Source organism: Hemitrygon akajei, chromosome 25, assembly GCF_048418815.1.
Source record: "Hemitrygon akajei chromosome 25, sHemAka1.3, whole genome shotgun sequence".
Taxonomy (NCBI): Eukaryota; Metazoa; Chordata; class Chondrichthyes; order Myliobatiformes; family Dasyatidae; genus Hemitrygon; species Hemitrygon akajei.
In genome coordinates, this window is record NC_133148.1 from 61,525,770 (window position 1) to 61,542,776 (window position 17,007).

At 51.6% G+C, this 17,007-nt stretch overlaps 1 protein-coding gene across 2 annotated transcripts in view; it reads right to left on the bottom strand.

Moving 5' to 3' along the window:
* The window catches only part of LOC140716645 (serine/threonine-protein kinase MRCK beta-like), a 136,316-nt gene that overhangs the window by 106,153 nt on the left and 13,156 nt on the right, over positions 1-17,007 (bottom strand). For both annotated transcript variants that reach the window (XM_073029476.1, XM_073029477.1), the window contains exon 2: positions 3,058-3,149. In XM_073029476.1, the coding sequence (XP_072885577.1) occupies positions 3,058-3,149 (92 nt within the window). The remainder of the gene's footprint in view (positions 1-3,057; positions 3,150-17,007) is intronic.

The following is a 17,007-nucleotide window of genomic DNA, read 5'->3' on the forward strand; positions in this document are numbered from 1 at the left end:
CCTCCCCACTGCCCACTCTGCACACCTCCCCAGCTGCCCACTCTGCACACCTCCCCACTGCCCACTCTGCACACCTCCCCAGCTGCCCACTCTGCACACCTCCCCAGTGCCCACTCTGCACACCTCCCCACTGCCCACTGCCCACTGCACACCTCCCCACTGCCCACTCTGCACACCTCCCCAGCTGCCCACTCTGCACACCTCCCCACTGCCCACTCTGCACACTTCCCCACTGCCCACTGCCCACTGCACACCTCCCCACTGCCCACTCTGCACACCTCCCCAGCTGCCCACTCTGCACACCTCCCCACTGCCCACTCTGCACACCTCCCCAGCTGCCCACTCTGCACACCTCCCCAGTGCCCACTCTGCACACCTCCCCAGCTCCCCACTGCCCACTCTGCACACCTCCCCACTGCCCACTCTGCACACCTCCCCACTGCCCACTCTGCACACCTCCCCAGCTGCCCCCTCCGCACACCTCCCCAGCTCCCCACTGCCCACTCTGCACACCTCCCCACTGCCCACTCTGCACACCTCCCCACTGCCCACTCTGCACACCTCCCCAGTGCCCACTCTGCACACCTCCCCACTGCCCACTCTGCACACTTCCCCACTGCCCACTGCCCACTGCACACCTCCCCACTGCCCACTCTGCACACCTCCCCAGCTGCCCACTCTGCACACCTCCCCACTGCCCACTCTGCACACCTCCCCACTGCCCACTCTGCACACCTCCCCACTGCCCACTCTGCACACCTCCCCACTGCCCACTCTGCACACCTCCCCAGTGCCCACTCTGCACACCTCCCCAGTGCCCACTCTGCACACCTCCCCAGCTCCCCACTGCTCACTCTGCACACCTCCCCACTGCCCACTCTGCACACCTCCCCACTGCCCACTCTACACACCTCCCCAGCTGCCCACTCTGCACACCTCCCCACTGCCCACTCTGCACACCTCCCCACTGCCCACTCTACACACCTCCCCAGCTGCCCACTCTGCACACCTCCCCACTGCCCACTGCCCACTCTGCACACCTCCCCACTGCCCACTCTGCACACCTCCCCAGCTGCCCACTCTGCACACCTCCCCACTGCCCACTCTGCACACCTCCCCAGCTGCCCACTGCCCACTCTGCACACCTCCCCACTGCCCACTGCCTCAGTGCCACTTGCCTGTCTCCCACACACAAAATGCTGGAAGAACTCAGCAGGTTAGGCAGTGTAGTCACAAAGCACAACAACACAGAAACAGGCCCTTCAGCCCATCTACTTCATGCTGAATTGTTTATCTGCCTAGTGCCACCTACCAGCACTTGGAACAGAGTTCTCCAAACACCTCTATCCAAATTTCTTTTAAATATCACAACTGAACTCGTACACACCACTTTCACTGGCACCACCCTCAGATTCCCCTTGAATATTTCACCTTTCACCCAAAACCAAGGAAAAGCTTTCATGCATTTACCCTCGTAATTTAGCAAAGCTCTGTAAGATCTCCCCTCATTCTCCTAAACCCCCGGAATAAAATCCTAACATATCCCTGTAACTCAGGCCCTGAAGTCCTGGCAACATCCATCAGAATTTTCTCTGGACTCCTTCCATCTTATTGATACCTTCCCTGGAGGCAGCTGAGCAGAACTGCAAACAACGCTCCAAATTTGGCCTCACTCATGTGCTCAGTGCCCTGATTTATGAAGGCCTATCACAAAGCGTCCACGGAGGAAAATGGACAGTCAGTGTTTCAGGTTGAGACTCACCTGGACTGGAAAGAAAGACAGGAGATAACTAGAATAAAAAGATGGAGGCAGGGGGTAGAGCAAGACGTGGATCCAGTTGAGGAAAGGGTTGATGAGGGAATGTGAAGAATGAGAATAGCGTCAGAAGTTGGAAGATAATAGCTGGGAGTGTCAAACGGTTGAAGATGATAGAATCTGATAAGAGAGGAGGGAATAAATGAATTAACGTGGAAAAAGGAACCAGCGGAAGGGGTGTATGGATAATGGGCAGATGTTCTCTCCTATCAAATTTATCTTCAGCCCCTTGTCACTTCCACCTATCACCTCCCAGCTTCTGACATCATTCCCACTCTCTTCTTCCCTCACCAAGATATCCATCAGGTACTGGTTGCCTCGGAGTTGATCGTGGCCAATTATCGTGAACATTTATTTGAAGACAGCAGAGACTGTAGAACCTGCAATCTGGAGCAACACACAAAATGCTAGGGGAACTCAGCAGGTCAGGCAGCATCTGTGGAGGGAAATGAATAGTCGATATTTCAGCTTGAGACCCTTTCTAGACACAAAATGTCGACTGTCCACTTCCTTCCATAGATGTTGTCTGATCTGCTAAGCTCCCCCAGCACCATTGTCTGCTGCTGTAATGGTTTGATTGGTAGGAACAGTATTCAAGACAAGTTTTCACTCTGTCTTGGTACATGTGACAATAATAAACCAATATCAATACCTATATCAATTTATTTGTTGTCTTCCTCTGCCTAGTACTGAGCCGGGATGTCCCACTCTCAACGACTGGTTTCAACAGGCTGAGTACTGTATGTGTACCAATGGAAGCAATTCCAAATCAGCCTCTCATGGTGAAACTGACAGCTTCGAAGTTGCCTGATCAGTGTCGGAGGTTTATATGCATTTTTTCCCCAGATCTAGGTTGAATTTAATAATATTTATGGGAGTCTGTTCATAGGTATGAGAGGGTGTCATAGCGGCTCACGAGATCCTATTACAACTCGAGGAGTTGGAGTTCAATTCTGATGTCATTTATAAGGAGTTTACGCATTCTCCCTATGGAATGCATGGGTCTTCACGGGATCCTGTGGTTTCCGCCCACAGTCCAAAGACGTTAATTGTCCAATGGAAACTGTCCCGTGATTAGGCTGGGGTTAAATGGGGGTTTGCTGGCAGTGCAGCTCTAAGGGCTGGAAGGGCCTATTCTGTGCTCGATCCCTGTAATCAAAAGAAGTTGGGTGCCTGTGGACTGGGATTGGTCTGTAGATCTTTGTCAGGTGAAAAGCTCCCAGCTCATCTCCCTGGCTTACCTCGCTGAAGGCTCCTTTGCCGATGACTTTCAGGACGTCGAAGTCGCTCCTTTGCAGCTGCATATCCTTCACCTTCCTCACGACCGGGCCAGCTGCCGAGAGAGGAGGAAAGCAGGTGAGCCAGTGGCCTGTTTCTGACGCAGGGAGCAAGAGCATTGGCTGCTGTCCCACCCAGAGAGAGAAAGGGGTGCATGAAAGGCTAGAGAAGAGGGCGGGGTCAGTCAGAAACACATTGAAATCTTTCATAAGGGGTACAGACAGAGCAGACAAACAGCAACTATTCCCCAGGATGACCAGAGACACCAGGTTAAGAGTGAAGGACAGCTTGAGGAAAGCTATCTGAGATAGGTACTGGTATTGGTTTATGATTGTGAACAAAACACAGTGAAAAACTTGTCTTATATTCTGTACATCCTGATCATATCATTACACAGGGACTGAGCTAGAACAAGGTCAACTGTAACAATGCAGAATAAAGTGTAAGAGTGACTAAAAGAGTGCAGTGTAGATAAACAATGAGGTAGATTGTGAGGCAAAGGTCCATCTTATCATACAAGATACTGATAACAATAACTGAAGTTGTGCTAATTCTGCTCCAGTGTGGTCTGGTCTTATTTAAAGGTGGTTGTTGTAGATCAGAAGATAATAACTGAGTGATTCAGCCCGTTGTGTCTTCTCCACCATTCTATCATGACTGATTCATTTTCCCTTTCAACCCCCCATTCTCTTGCCTTCAACCCCCCCACCATAACCTTTGCTGTCCTAATTACAAATACAAAACAAATACTTTATTCTCACCAAACAATTGATACTAGAGCGTACAATCATCACAGTGATATTTGTTTCTGCGCTTCGTGCTCCCTGAAGTACAAATCGAAGTAAATATAATAAAAATTTAAATTATAAATCATAATTAGAAAATAAAGGGAAAGTATGATAGTGCAAGTCAGGTCTGGATATTTGGAAGGAACGGCCCAGATCCGGGTCAGGATCTGTTCAGCAGTCTTATCACAGTTGGAAAGAAGCTGTTCCCAAATCTGGCCGTATGAGTTTTCAAGCTCCTGAACCTTCTCCCGGAGGGAAGAGGGACAAAAAGTGTGTTGGCTGGGTGGGACTTATCCTTGATTATCCTGGCAGCACTGCTCCGACAGCGTGTGGTATAAAGTGAGTCCAAGGATGGAAGATTGGTTTGTGTGATGTGCTGGGCTAGATTCACGGTCTTCTGCAGCTCCTTCCGGTCTTGAACAGGACAACTTCCATACCAGGTTGTGATGCACCCTAGAAGAATGCTTTCTACAGTGCACCTATAAAAGTTAGTGAGGGTTTTTGGGGACAGGCCAAATTTCTTCAGCTTTCTCAGGAAGTAAAGGCGCTGGTGGGCCTTCTTGGCAGTGGACTCTGCCTGGTTAGACCAAGTCAGGTCATTTGTGATATTCACCCCGAGGAACTTAAAGCTTTTGACCTGTTCCACCTGTGCACCACCGATGTAGATGGTCGTGCGGTCCACTACTCCTTCTGAAGTCAACAACCAATTCCTTCGTCTTGCTGACGTTGAGGGATAGGTTATTGTCTTCGCACCATGCCACCAGGTTCTTAATTTCCTCCCTGTACTCAGACTCATCATTATCCAAGATGCGGCCTACAATTGTGGTGTCATCAGCAAACTTATATATTGAGTTCGATGGAAACTTGGCTACACAATCATGGGTGTACAGTGAGTACAGCAGGGGGCTGAGTACACAGCCTTGTGGGGCACCGGTGCTCAGAGTGAGTGTAGAGGAGAGCTTGTCCCCTATTTTTACAGCCTGTGTCCTGTCTGTGAGGAAGTTGAAGATCCAGCTGCAGATCTGAGTGCTAAGACCCAGGTTCCGGAGCTTAGGAATCAGTTTATTTGGAATGATGGTATTAAAGGCAGAGCTGTAGTCGATGAAAAGGAGCCTTACATATGCGTCTTTATTCTCCAGGTGTTCTAAGGAGGAATGTAGTGCCAGAGAGATGGCATCTGCCATTGACCTGTTGCTCCGGTAGGCGAATTAAGAACCTATCAACCTCCACTTTAAATATAGCCAATGACTTAACTTCCACAGCCGCCTGTGGCAATGAATTCCACAGATTCACCATCATCTGGCTAAAGAGATGTCCTTTTATTCTGAGCCTGTGCCTTCTGGTCCTAGATTCCCCCACTATAGGAGACTCATCCTCTCCATGCCTACTCTGTCCAGGCCTTTCAATAATCAAAAGGTTTCAGCAAGACTCCCCCCGCATTTTTCTAAACTCCAGTGAGTACAGGCTCAGAGCCACCAAATGCTCCTCGTATATTAGCGCTTTCTGTCTCAGGATCATTCTTGTGAATCTCCACTGTACCCTCTCCAATCCCAGCACATCCTTTCATAGATATGGAGCCCAAAATTGCTTGCAATACTCCATGTGGTCTGACTCGTGCCTTATAAAGCCTCAGTGGCTGTTAGGTTTGTGTTGCTGTTGGCTGTCAATACCGTTACCCATAATTACGTTCAGCTCCCATGGTAGATCCTCGAGTCACAGAAACAGGCTGAACTCCTAATCTGCCAAGTCCCAATGGCCTGCATCTGGCCCATAGCCCTCGATATCCCTCCTGAATATCCAAATTTCTCTTAAATGCTGCAATCAAACCCACCCTACCATCTCCATCAGCAGTTCATTCCACACTCCCAGCCCCCTCTTAAAAACTTCACCTTTCACCATTAACCCAGTACCTCACGTTCTAGTCTCACCCATTCTCCACCCCTTTCTCTCATGGTTCACTCTCCTTCAGCCCTTTACCTTTTCCACCTGCAAACACCCCCCCCCCACCCCAGCTTCTAAAATTCAAATTCAAGTTTAATTGTCATTCAGCCATACCTGAATACCCCTGATGACAGCCAAATGAAGCCATGTGACTCTGGGGTCAAAGTGTAAACACAGTACCAACAGTCACACCCAGCATAAGGCACATTTAGTACACACAGGAGGCAAGCACATACAAGATATCAGTAAAGTCCTGTCACACAAAAATATATCGTCCGAGACGCTGAGCCCACGAATGTTGCAGCAGAATTCGGCACCCACTCCAGCTTGAACTGTGGCACACTGCTCCCAGCGCTTTAGTAGAGTGTACGGACTCTGACCCTGCTGCCAGAGGCCTAGTCTTCACTATGTCTGAGGTCAGATAGTACCCCACCATTTTGCCAATAAATCAGTGAATAATTCACTTAATTTCTCTTCCTTCCCCCTCGCCTGGTTTCACCAATCACCTACCAGCTTGTACTCCTTCCCTTGTCCCCCCATCTTATTCTGGCTCCGTTCCCCTTCCTTTCTACTTCTGAAGAACGGTCGTGGAACAAAACGTTTCCTTGCCCTGCTGAGTTACTCCTGTATCTCGTGTGTTTTCCAGCATCTGCAGAACCTCTTGTGTTTGTGGTAAAGGATTCTGCTTGCTTTTGCCCCATCAATACCACTCATGATTCGTGTATCTCTGTCAAATCTCCCCTCATTCTCCAATGCTGCAGAGGTGGTGTTGTTCACTCCGCTCTCCTCCCAGACACACCCAAGCCCAGGCCCATGATCCCACAGACAGGCAAGACACACAATGGGCTCATGTGTGATGCTCCTTGTAGGTGAATAGCTGGGTTCAGCCCATGTGTTACAGGAATGTCACAATTCCTGCCATCAAGGACACACAGTATATATAGAAAGGTGCCAGAAAAGGGCCAGTAACATCACGAAGGATCCCACCCACCTTCCTCATGGACTGTTTGTCCCACTCCCATCAGGGAGGAGGCTACATAGCATCCAATCCAGGACCACCAGAGTCAAGAACAGTTCCTTTCCCCAATCAGTAAGGCTGATCAACACCTCCACCTACTAACTCAAACACTACTTTGTTATTTCCCATCAGTCACCTTATCTACAGACTAGTGTCACATTGCGGAGAGACAACATATGTCTATAATTTATCTTTATTGTTATTTAGGTTGCTCTCTTATTATGCAGTTCTTTATCTTTTGTTTATTTTTGTGCTGAATTGGATCCGGAGTAACAATTATTTTGTTCTCTTTTACACTGTCTACTGGAAATGTCATTTGAATTGTCATTGGTAGAGCCAAATTATAACGGAATAGCCCCTGGCAGAGCCAGAGACTGGGGGAGTAGTCCCTGGTCAGATGGACACTTGGGGAAAGGTCCATGGTGAGATGGAGAAAGGGGGAATGGTCCCTGGTGAGATAGGATGGGGAATGGTCCCTGGTGAGATGGACACTGGGGGAATGGTCCCTGGTGAGATAGGATGGGGAATGGTCCCTGGTGAGATGGAGACTGGGGGAATGGCTCCTGATGAGATGGAGACTGGGGGAATGGTCCCTGGTGAGAAGCAGACTGGAGGAATGGTCCCTGGTGAGATGGAGACTGGGGGAATGGTCCCTGGTGAGATGGAGACTGGGGGAATGGTCCCTGGTGAGATGGAGACTGGGGGAATGGTCCCCGGTGAGATGGAGAATGGGGAATGGTCCCTGGTGAGATGGAGACTGGGGGAATTGTCCCTGGTGAGATGGAGACTGGGGGAATGGTTCCTGGTGACATGGAGACTGGGGGAATGGTCCCTGGTGAGATGGAGACTGGGGGAATGGTCCCCGGTGAGATGGTGACTGGGGGAATGGTCCCTGGTGAGATGGAGACTGGGGGAATGGTCCCCGGTGAGATGGAGAATGGGGAATGGTCCCTGGTGAGATGGAGACTGGGGGAATGGTCCCTGGTGAGATGGAGAATGGGAAATGGACCCTGGTGAGATGGAGACTGGGGGAATGGTCCCTGGTGAGATGGAGACTGGGGAAATGGTCCCCGGCGAGATGGAGAATGGGGAATGGTCCCTGGTGAGATGGAGACTGGGGGAATGGTCCCTGGTGAGATGGAGATTGGGGGAATGGTCCCTGGTGAGATGGAGAATGGGGAATGGTCCCTGGTGAGATGGAGACTGGGGGAATGGTCCCTGGTGAGATGGAGAATGTGGAATGGTCCCTGGTGAGATGGAGACTGGGGGAATGGCTCCTGATGAGATGGAGACTGGGGGAATGGTCCCCGGTGAGATGGAGAATGGGGAATGGTTCCTGGTGACATGGAGACTGGGGGAATGGTCCCTGGTGAGATGGAGACTGGGGGAATGGTCCCCGGTGAGATGGAGACTGGGGGAATGGTCCCTGGTGAGATAGGATGGGGAATGGTCCCTGGTGAGATGGAGACTGGGGAAATGGTCCCCGGTGAGATGGAGAATGGGGAATGGTCCCTGGTGAGATGGAGACTGGGGGAATGGTCCCTGGTGAGATGGAGACTGGGGGAATGGTCCCTGGTGAGATGGAGAATGGGGAATGGTCCCTGGTGAGATGGAGACTGGGGGAATGGTCCCTGGTGAGATGGAGAATGTGGAATGGTCCCTGGTGAGATGGAGAATGGGGAATGGTTCCTGGTGACATGGAGACTGGGGGAATGGTCCCTGGTGAGATGGAGACTGGGGGAATGGTCCCCGGTGAGATGGAGACTGGGGGAATGGTCCCTGGTGAGATGGACACTGGGGGAATGGTCCCTGGTGAGATGGAGACTGGGGGAATGGTCCCTGGTGAGATAGGATGGGGAATGGTCCCCGTTGAGATGGAGACTGGGGGAATGGTCCCCGGTGAGATAGGATGGGGAATGGTCCCTGGTGAGATGGAGACTGGGGGAATGGTCCCTGGTGAGATGGAGACTGTGGGAAAGGTCCCTGGTGAGACGGAGACTGGAGGAATGGCTCCTGATGAGATGGAGACTGGGGGAATGGTCCCCGGTGAGATGGAGAATGGGGAATGGTTCCTGGTGACATGGAGAATGGGAAATGGTCCCTGGTGAGATTGAGGCTGGGGGAATGGTCCCCGGTGAGATGGAGAATGGGGAATGGTCCCTGGTGAGATGGAGAATGGGGAATGGTCCCTGGTGAGATGGAGACTGGGGGAATGGCTCCTGATGAGATGGAGACTGGGGGAATGGTCCCTGGTGAGATGGAGACTGGGGGAATGGTCCCCGGTGAGATGGAGAATGGGGAATGGTTCCTGGTGACATGGAGAATGGGAAATGGTCCCTGGTGAGATTGAGGCTGGGGGAATGGTCCCCGGTGAGATGGAGAATGGGGAATGGTCCCTGGTGAGATGGAGAATGGGGAATGGTCCCTGGTGAGATGGAGACTGGGGGAATGGCTCCTGATGAGATGGAGACTGGGGGAATGGTCCCTGGTGAGATGGAGACTGGGGGAATGGTCCCCGGTGAGATGGAGAATGGGGAATGTTCCCTGGTGAGATGGAGACTGGGGGAATGGCTCCTGATGAGATGGAGACTGGGGGAATGGTCCCTGGTGAGATGGAGACTGGGGGAATGGTCCCTGGTGAGATGGAGACTGGGGGAATGGTCCCCGGTGAGATGGAGAATGGGGGAATGGTCGCTGGTGAGATGGAGACTGGGAGAATGGTCCCTGGTGAGATGGAGACTGGGGGAATGGTCCCCGGTGAGATGGAAACTGGGGGAATGGTCCCCGGTGAGATGGAGAATGGGGAATGGTCCCTGGTGAGATGGAGACTGGGGGAATGGTCCCTGGTGAGATAGGATGGGGAATGGTCCCCGGTGAGATGGAGAATGGGGAATGGTCCCCGGTGAGATGGAGACTGGGGGAATGGTCCCTGGTGAGATGGAGAATGGGGGAATGGTCCCTGGTGAGATAGGATGGGGAATGGTCCCCGGTGAGATGGAGAATGGGGAATAGTCCCTGGTGAGATGGAGAATGGGGAATGGTCCCCGGTGAGATAGGATGGGGAATGGTCCCCGGTGAGATGGAGAATGGGGAATGGTCCCCGGTGAGATGGAGAATGGGGAATGGTCCCTGGTGAGATGGAGACTGGGGGAATGGTCCCTGGTGAGATAGGATGGGGAATGGTCCCCAGTGAGATGGAGAATGGGGAATAGTCCCTGGTGAGATGGAGAATGGGGAATGGTCCCCGGTGAGATAGGATGGGGAATGGTCCCCGGTGAGATGGAGACTGGGGAATGGTCCCCGGTGAGATGGAGAATGGGGAATGGTCCCTGGTGAGATGGAGACTGGGGGAATGGTCCCTGGTGAGATAGGATGGGGAATGGTCCCCGGTGAGATGGAGAATGGGGAATAGTCCCTGGTGAGATGGAGAATGGGGAATGGTCCCTGGTGAGATAGGATGGGGAATGGTCCCCGGTGAGATGGAGACTGGGGGAATGGTCCCTGGTGAGATGGAGACTGGGGGAATGGTCCCTGGTGAGATGGAGACTGGGGGAATCGCTCCTGATGAGATGGAGACTGGGGGAATGGTCCCTGGTGAGATGGAGACTGGGGGAATGGTCCCCGGTGAGATGGAGACTGGGGGAATGGTCCCTGGTGAGATGGAGACTGGGGGAATGGCTCCTGATGAGATGGAGACTGGGGGAATGGTCCCTGGTGAGATGGAGACTGGGGGAATGGTCCCCGGTGAGATGGAGACTGGGGGAATGGTCCCTGGTGAGATAGGATGGGGAATGGTCCCTGGTGAGATGGAGACTGGGGGAATCGCTCCTGATGAGATGGAGACTGGGGGGATGGTCCCCGGTGAGATGGAGAATGGGGGAATGGTCCCCGGTGAGATGGAGACTGGGGGAATGGTCCCCGGTGAGATGGAGACTGGGGGAATGGTCCCTGATGAGATGGAGACTGGGGGGATGGTCCCCGGTGAGATGGAGACTGGGGAATGGTTCCTGGTGAGATGGAGACTGGGGGAATGGTCCCCGGTGAGATGGAGACTGGGGGGATGGTCCCCGGTGAGATGGAGACTGGGGGGATGGTCCCCGGTGAGATGGAGACTGGGGGAATGGTTCCTGATGAGATGGAGATTGGGGGAATGGTTCCTGATGAGATGGAGACTGGGGGAATGGTTCCTGATGAGATGGAGACTGGGGGAATGGTTCCTGATGAGATGGAGACTGGGGAATGGTTTCTGGTGAGATGGAGACTGGGGGAATGGTCCCCGGTGAGATGGAGACTGGGGGAATGGTTCCTGATGAGATGGAGACTGGGGGAATGGTCCCTGGTGAGATGGGGGCTGGGGGAATGGTTCCTGGTGACATGGAGACTGGGGGAATGGTTCCTGGTGACATGGAGACTGGGGGAATGGTTCCTGGTGAGATGGGGGCTGGGGGAATGGTTCCTGGTGACATGGAGACTGGGGGAATGGTCCCTGGTGAGATGGGGGCTGGGGGAATGGTTCCTGGTGACATGGAGACTGGGGGAATGGTCCCTGGTGAGATGGGGGCTGGGGGAATGGTTCCTGGTGACATGGAGACTGGGGGAATGGTCCCTGGTGAGATGGGGGCTGGGGGAATGGTTCCTGGTGACATGGAGACTGGGGGAATGGTTCCTGGTGACATGGAGACTGGGGGAATGGTTCCTGGTGACATGGAGACTGGGGGAATGGTTCCTGGTGAGATGGAGACTGGGGGAATGGTCCCCGGTGAGATGGAGACTGGGGGAATGGTCCCCGGTGAGATGGGGGCTGGGGGAATGGTTCCTGGTGACATGGAGACTGGGGGAATGGTCCCTGGTGAGATGGGGGCTGGGGGAATGGTTCCTGGTGACATGGAGACTGGGGGAATGGTTCCTGGTGAGATGGAGACTGGGGGAATGGTCCCCGGTGAGATGGAGACTGGGGGAATGGTCCCCGGTGAGATGGAGACTGGGGGAATGGTCCCCGGTGAGATAGGATGGGGAATGGTCCCTGATGAGATGGAGACTGGGGGAATGGTCCCTGGTGAGATGGAGACTGGGGGAATGGTCTCTGATGAGATGGGGGCTGGGACCCACTTTCAGGAGCGGGAGTAAGGAGTGCTCGTGATCGAAAGACGACTGGAGATCGGAGGATCGGAGGACCAGCCGTTGTAGGTCGGCCGAGACCCTCGGACCTACCTGGAGAGTACCTGAGGAGGAAGGCAAAGCTGCGCAGGCGCGGGTGACGTCAGCGGCGAGCGCGCGCTTTACAAAGCGGCCCACTTTCGGGCGCGGGAGCAGAGCGCCGGGCTGTGGCTCAGCGGGCTTCGGCGCAAGGGGACTTCGACAAGAAGCCTGCTTTTCATTTATTCTGACTAATCTGGCATCAGGTAATGGGGGGAGACGGTTAGAGCAGTGGTGTGCTCCGTATGCAGTATGTGGGAGGTCAGGGTCAACACAGTTATCCCTGATGACCCCACCTGCAAAAGGTGCATCCAGCTGCAGCTCCTATCAGACCGAGTTAGGGAATTGGAGCAGGAGCTGGATGAACTACGGATCATTCGGGAGGCAGAGGCAGGGATAGATAAGAGTTATCGGGAGGCAGTCACACCGAAAAGACAGGAGGTGGGCAAATGGGTGACAGTCAAGAGAGGCAGGGGGAACAGACAGAGAGAGGAGAGCACCCCTGTGGCCGTTCCCATCAACAATAAGTATACCGTTTTGGATACTGTTGGTGGGGATGACCTACCAGGAACAAGCTGCAGTGGTCCTGTCTCTGGCACTGAGGTTGGACCCTCGACTAGGAAGGGGAGGAGGGAAGGCAAGAGAGCAGTATTGATAGGGGATTCTATAGTCAGGGGGGCGGATAGGAGATTTTGTGGGGAAGATCGGGAGTCTCGGATGGTATGTTGCTTCCCTGGTGCCGGGGTCCAAGACATCTCAGATCGGGTGCAGGTTATTCTTGAGAGGGAGGGCAAGAATCCAGATGTTGTGGTCCATGTAGGGACCAATGACGTGGGTAGGATGAGTGAGGGGGTCCTGCGTAGGGAGCTCAGGGAGTCAGGTGCGAAGCTGAAGAGCAGGACCTCCAGGGTAACAATCTCAGGATTGCTACCTGTGCCACGTGCGAGTGAGGCAAGGAACAGAAGGATTATACAGATTAATACGTGGCTGAGAGGGTGGTGCAGGAGGGAGGGCTTCAGGTTTGTAGATAATTGGGCTTTGTTCCAGGGAAGGTGGGATCTGTTCCAAAGGGACGGTTTACACCTGAACTGGAGCGGGTACTAACATTCTTGCAGGGAAGTTTGCTAGTGCTTCTTGGGGGGGGGGGTTTAAACTAAATTTGCAGGGGGCGGGGATCCAGAATGAGAGAGAGGATAGCGAGATGAAGAATAAAGGACAGGTGGGGACTACACAGTTCCGGAATATTAAGTGTGTAGTAGAGAAAGGTGAGGTAGAACAAGTGATAAGGAGGACACATGTACAGAGGGATGGTCTGACGGAACATGGAGTTAAATGTGTTGAAAGAATAAGTAAATTTAGGAAGGACAACAAAATTCTAGGGGCGTATAGCCCGATGGGAGTATGGGGAGCTGGGTTAAGCACAATAGGCAGCGATTCAAACAGAGAGAGGAGAAATGGGCTAAAAATTCTATATCTGAATGCATGAAGTGTCAGAAATAAGGTGGATGAGCTTGAAGCCCAGGTGTGAATGGGTAACTATGATGTTGTTGGGATAACGGAGACATGGCTGCAGGGAGATCAGACCTGGGAAATGAATGTACAAGGGTATACGTGCTATCGTAGGGACAGAAATGTGGGCAGAGGGGGTGGGGAGGTTGGTGAGGAATGAGATTCAGTCCTTGCAAGGGGAGACATAGGGTCAGGAGAAGTAGAGTCTGTGTGGATAGAACTGAGGAACAGTAAGGGCAAAAGGACCCAAATGGGTGTTATCTACAGGCCACCAAACAGTAGCATGGATATTGGGTGTAAGTTGAATAGGGAGTTAACATTGGCATGTGGCAAAGGTAATGTCGCAGTAGTTATGGGGGATTTCAACATGCAGGTGAACTGGGAGAATCAGGTTGGTGCTGGACCACAGGATAGGAGGTTTGTAGAGTGCCTACGGGATGCATCTTGGAACAGCTTGTACGAGAGCCGACCAGGGACAAGACTATTCTGGATTTAGTGTTATGTAATGAACAGGATTTGATAAGCAATCTTGCAGTAAAGGAGCATTAGGGGGTAGTGATCATAATATGATAAGTTTTATCTGCAATTTGAGATGGATAAGGCAGCTCGGAGGTGTCAGTGTTGCAGTTGAACAGGGGAAACTATGGAGCCATGAGGGAGGAGCTGGCCAAAGTTGACTGGATGGATAGCCTAGCAGAAAAGACAGTGGAACAGCAATGGCAGATATCTTGGGAATAATGCACAAGGTGCAAAATCAGTTCATCCCCCAGAGAAGAAAGGATTCAAAGGGGGGAAAGGGGCCACAGTGGTTGACAAAGGAAGTCAGAGATTACATAGCATTTTTAAAAAAAAGGAAGTATGACAGAGCTAAGGTGAGTGGGAGGACAGATGATTGGGAAGTTTTTAAGGAACAACAGAACTTACTAAGAAGGCAATACGGGGAGAAAAAATGAGGTACGGACGCAAGCTAGCCATTAATATAAAGGAAGATAGCAAAGCTTTTTTAGGTATATGAAGAGAAAGAAGATAGTTAAGAACAATGTTGGGCCTTTGAAGAATGAATTGGGTGAAATTGTTATGGGAAACAGAAATGGCAGAAGAATTTAATGATACTTTAGATCTGTTTTCACTAAGGTAGACACAAGCAATCTCCCAGATGTATGGATGGGCCAAGGACATAGGGTAGCAGAGGAAATGAAACAGATTGACATTAGGAAGGAAACGGTGATGAGAAGACTGATGGGACTGAAGGCTGACAAATCCCCAGGTCCAGATGGTCTGCATCCTAGGGTACTAAAGGAGTGGCCCTGGAAATTGCGGATGCATTGGTAATCATTTTCCATTGTTCCTTAGATTCAGGGATCAGTTCCTGAGGATTGGAGAATGGCTAATGTTATCCCACTTTTTAAGAAAGGAGGGAGGGAGGAAAACAGAGAACTATCGACCTGTCAGCCTGACATCGGTGGTGGGGAAGATGCTAGAGTCCATTATTAAGGATGAAATAGTGGCATATCTAGATAGCAGTGATAAGATTGGGCCGAGCCAGCATGGATTTACCAAGGGTAAATCATGCTTGACTAATCTGTTGGAGTTTTTCGAGGATGTAACCAGGAAGTTAGATAAGGGAGATCCAGTGGATGTAGTGTACCTCGATTTTCAGAAGGCATTTGATAAGGTCCCACATAGGAGATTGGTGGGTAAAACCAAAGCTCAGGGCATCGGGGAGAAGACATTGACATGGATAGAAAACTGGTTAGCAGATAGAAAGCAAAGGGTAGTGGTGAATGGGTGTTTCTCGGAATGGCAGGTGGTGACTAGTGGGGTGCCACAGGGCTCGGTATTGGGACCACAGCTGTTTACAATTTACGTCAACGATTTAGATGAAGGCATGAGAATAACATCAGCAAATTTGCTGATGATACTAAGCTGGGTGGCAGTGTGACGTGATGAGGATGTTAGGAGAATTCAGGTTGACTTGGATAGGCTGGGTGAGTGGGCAGATACTTGGCAGATGACGTTTAATGTGAATAAGTGTGAGGTTATCCACTTTGGGAGTAAACAGGAAGGCAGATTATTATCTGAACGGTGTAAAGTTAGGTAAGAGAAATACAAAGAGATCTAGGAGTCCTTGTTCATCAGTCTCTGAAGGTGAATGAGCAAGTGCAGCAGGCAGTGAAGAAGGCTAATGGAATGTTGGCCTTTATTACAAAGGGAATTGAGTACAAGAGCAAGGAAATCCTCTTGCATTTGTACAGAGCCCTGGTGAGACCACACCTGGAGTATTGTGTACAGTTTTGGTCTCCAGGGTTAAGGAAGGACATCCTGGCTGTAGAGGAAGTGCAGCGTAGATTCACGAGGTTAATTCCTGGGATGTCTGGACTGTCTTACGCAGAGAGGTTAGAGAGACTGGGCTTGTACACGCTGGAATTAAGGAGATTGAGAGGGGATCTGATTGAAACATATAAGATTATTAAAGGATTGGACAAGATAGAGGCAGGAAATATGTTCCAGGTGCTGGGAGAGTCCAGTACCAGAGGGTATGGTTTGAGAATAAGGGGTAGGTCATTTAGGACAGAGTTAAAGAAAGACTTCTTCTCCCAGAGAGTTGTGGGCGTCTGGAATGCACTGCCTCGAAAAGTAGTGGAGGCCAATTCTCTGGATGCTTTCAAGAAGGCGCTAGATAGGTATCCTGGATAGGGGAATCAAGGGATATGGGGACAAGGCAGGAACCGGGTATTGATAGTAATTGATCAGCCATGATCTCAGAATGGCGGTGCAGGCTCGAAGGGCCGAATGGTCTACTTCTGCACCTATTGTCTATTGTATTGACAGCCCAGCACAGCTGCAGTGAAGAGAGTTCAGTCACCCTTTGTTATTGCCACTGGGCCGTGGTCCAGATGCCGCAGACTCCCCTGGCTGCTCTCCAGCCTGCCTCTCCCACGTCAGTGGATCTAATATTACTGGTTTAAAACTGGCCCCATTCCTCTCAAAGCTCCTGACTTAATTGCCTCCAGCGCGGTGGAATTTCTATAAAAGTACAGATATTTAACACAAGGCACAGCACAAACAAGCCCTGTTGGGGCCCTTTTGCCTAAACTAGAGGAACAGTGCCTCATATTTCCTAGTATAGTCTGTAATTTAACAGCGTGAACATTGGATTTTCCATTTCTACACCCTCTCTGTTCCTTTCTCTTTCATTCTAATCTACCCAGGTCATGTCCTTCGATCTAAACCTAAAGCAGCCCCACATTACCCTGTTTCTTTCCCCTTCTCCACCCACTACATCTGCCCAGCAACATACACTCCTCTCACTGGTCCCCTCCCCCTGTACCCTCCCTCATTCAGTTACACGCTTCACCTGCCTCTCCTGTCATATTTCATCATCTGCAGCCCTTAGTCACCTCTGCCTCTCACCTCCCAGCCTCTGTCACTATTCCCACTCACTCCTCCTCCGGCTCCCT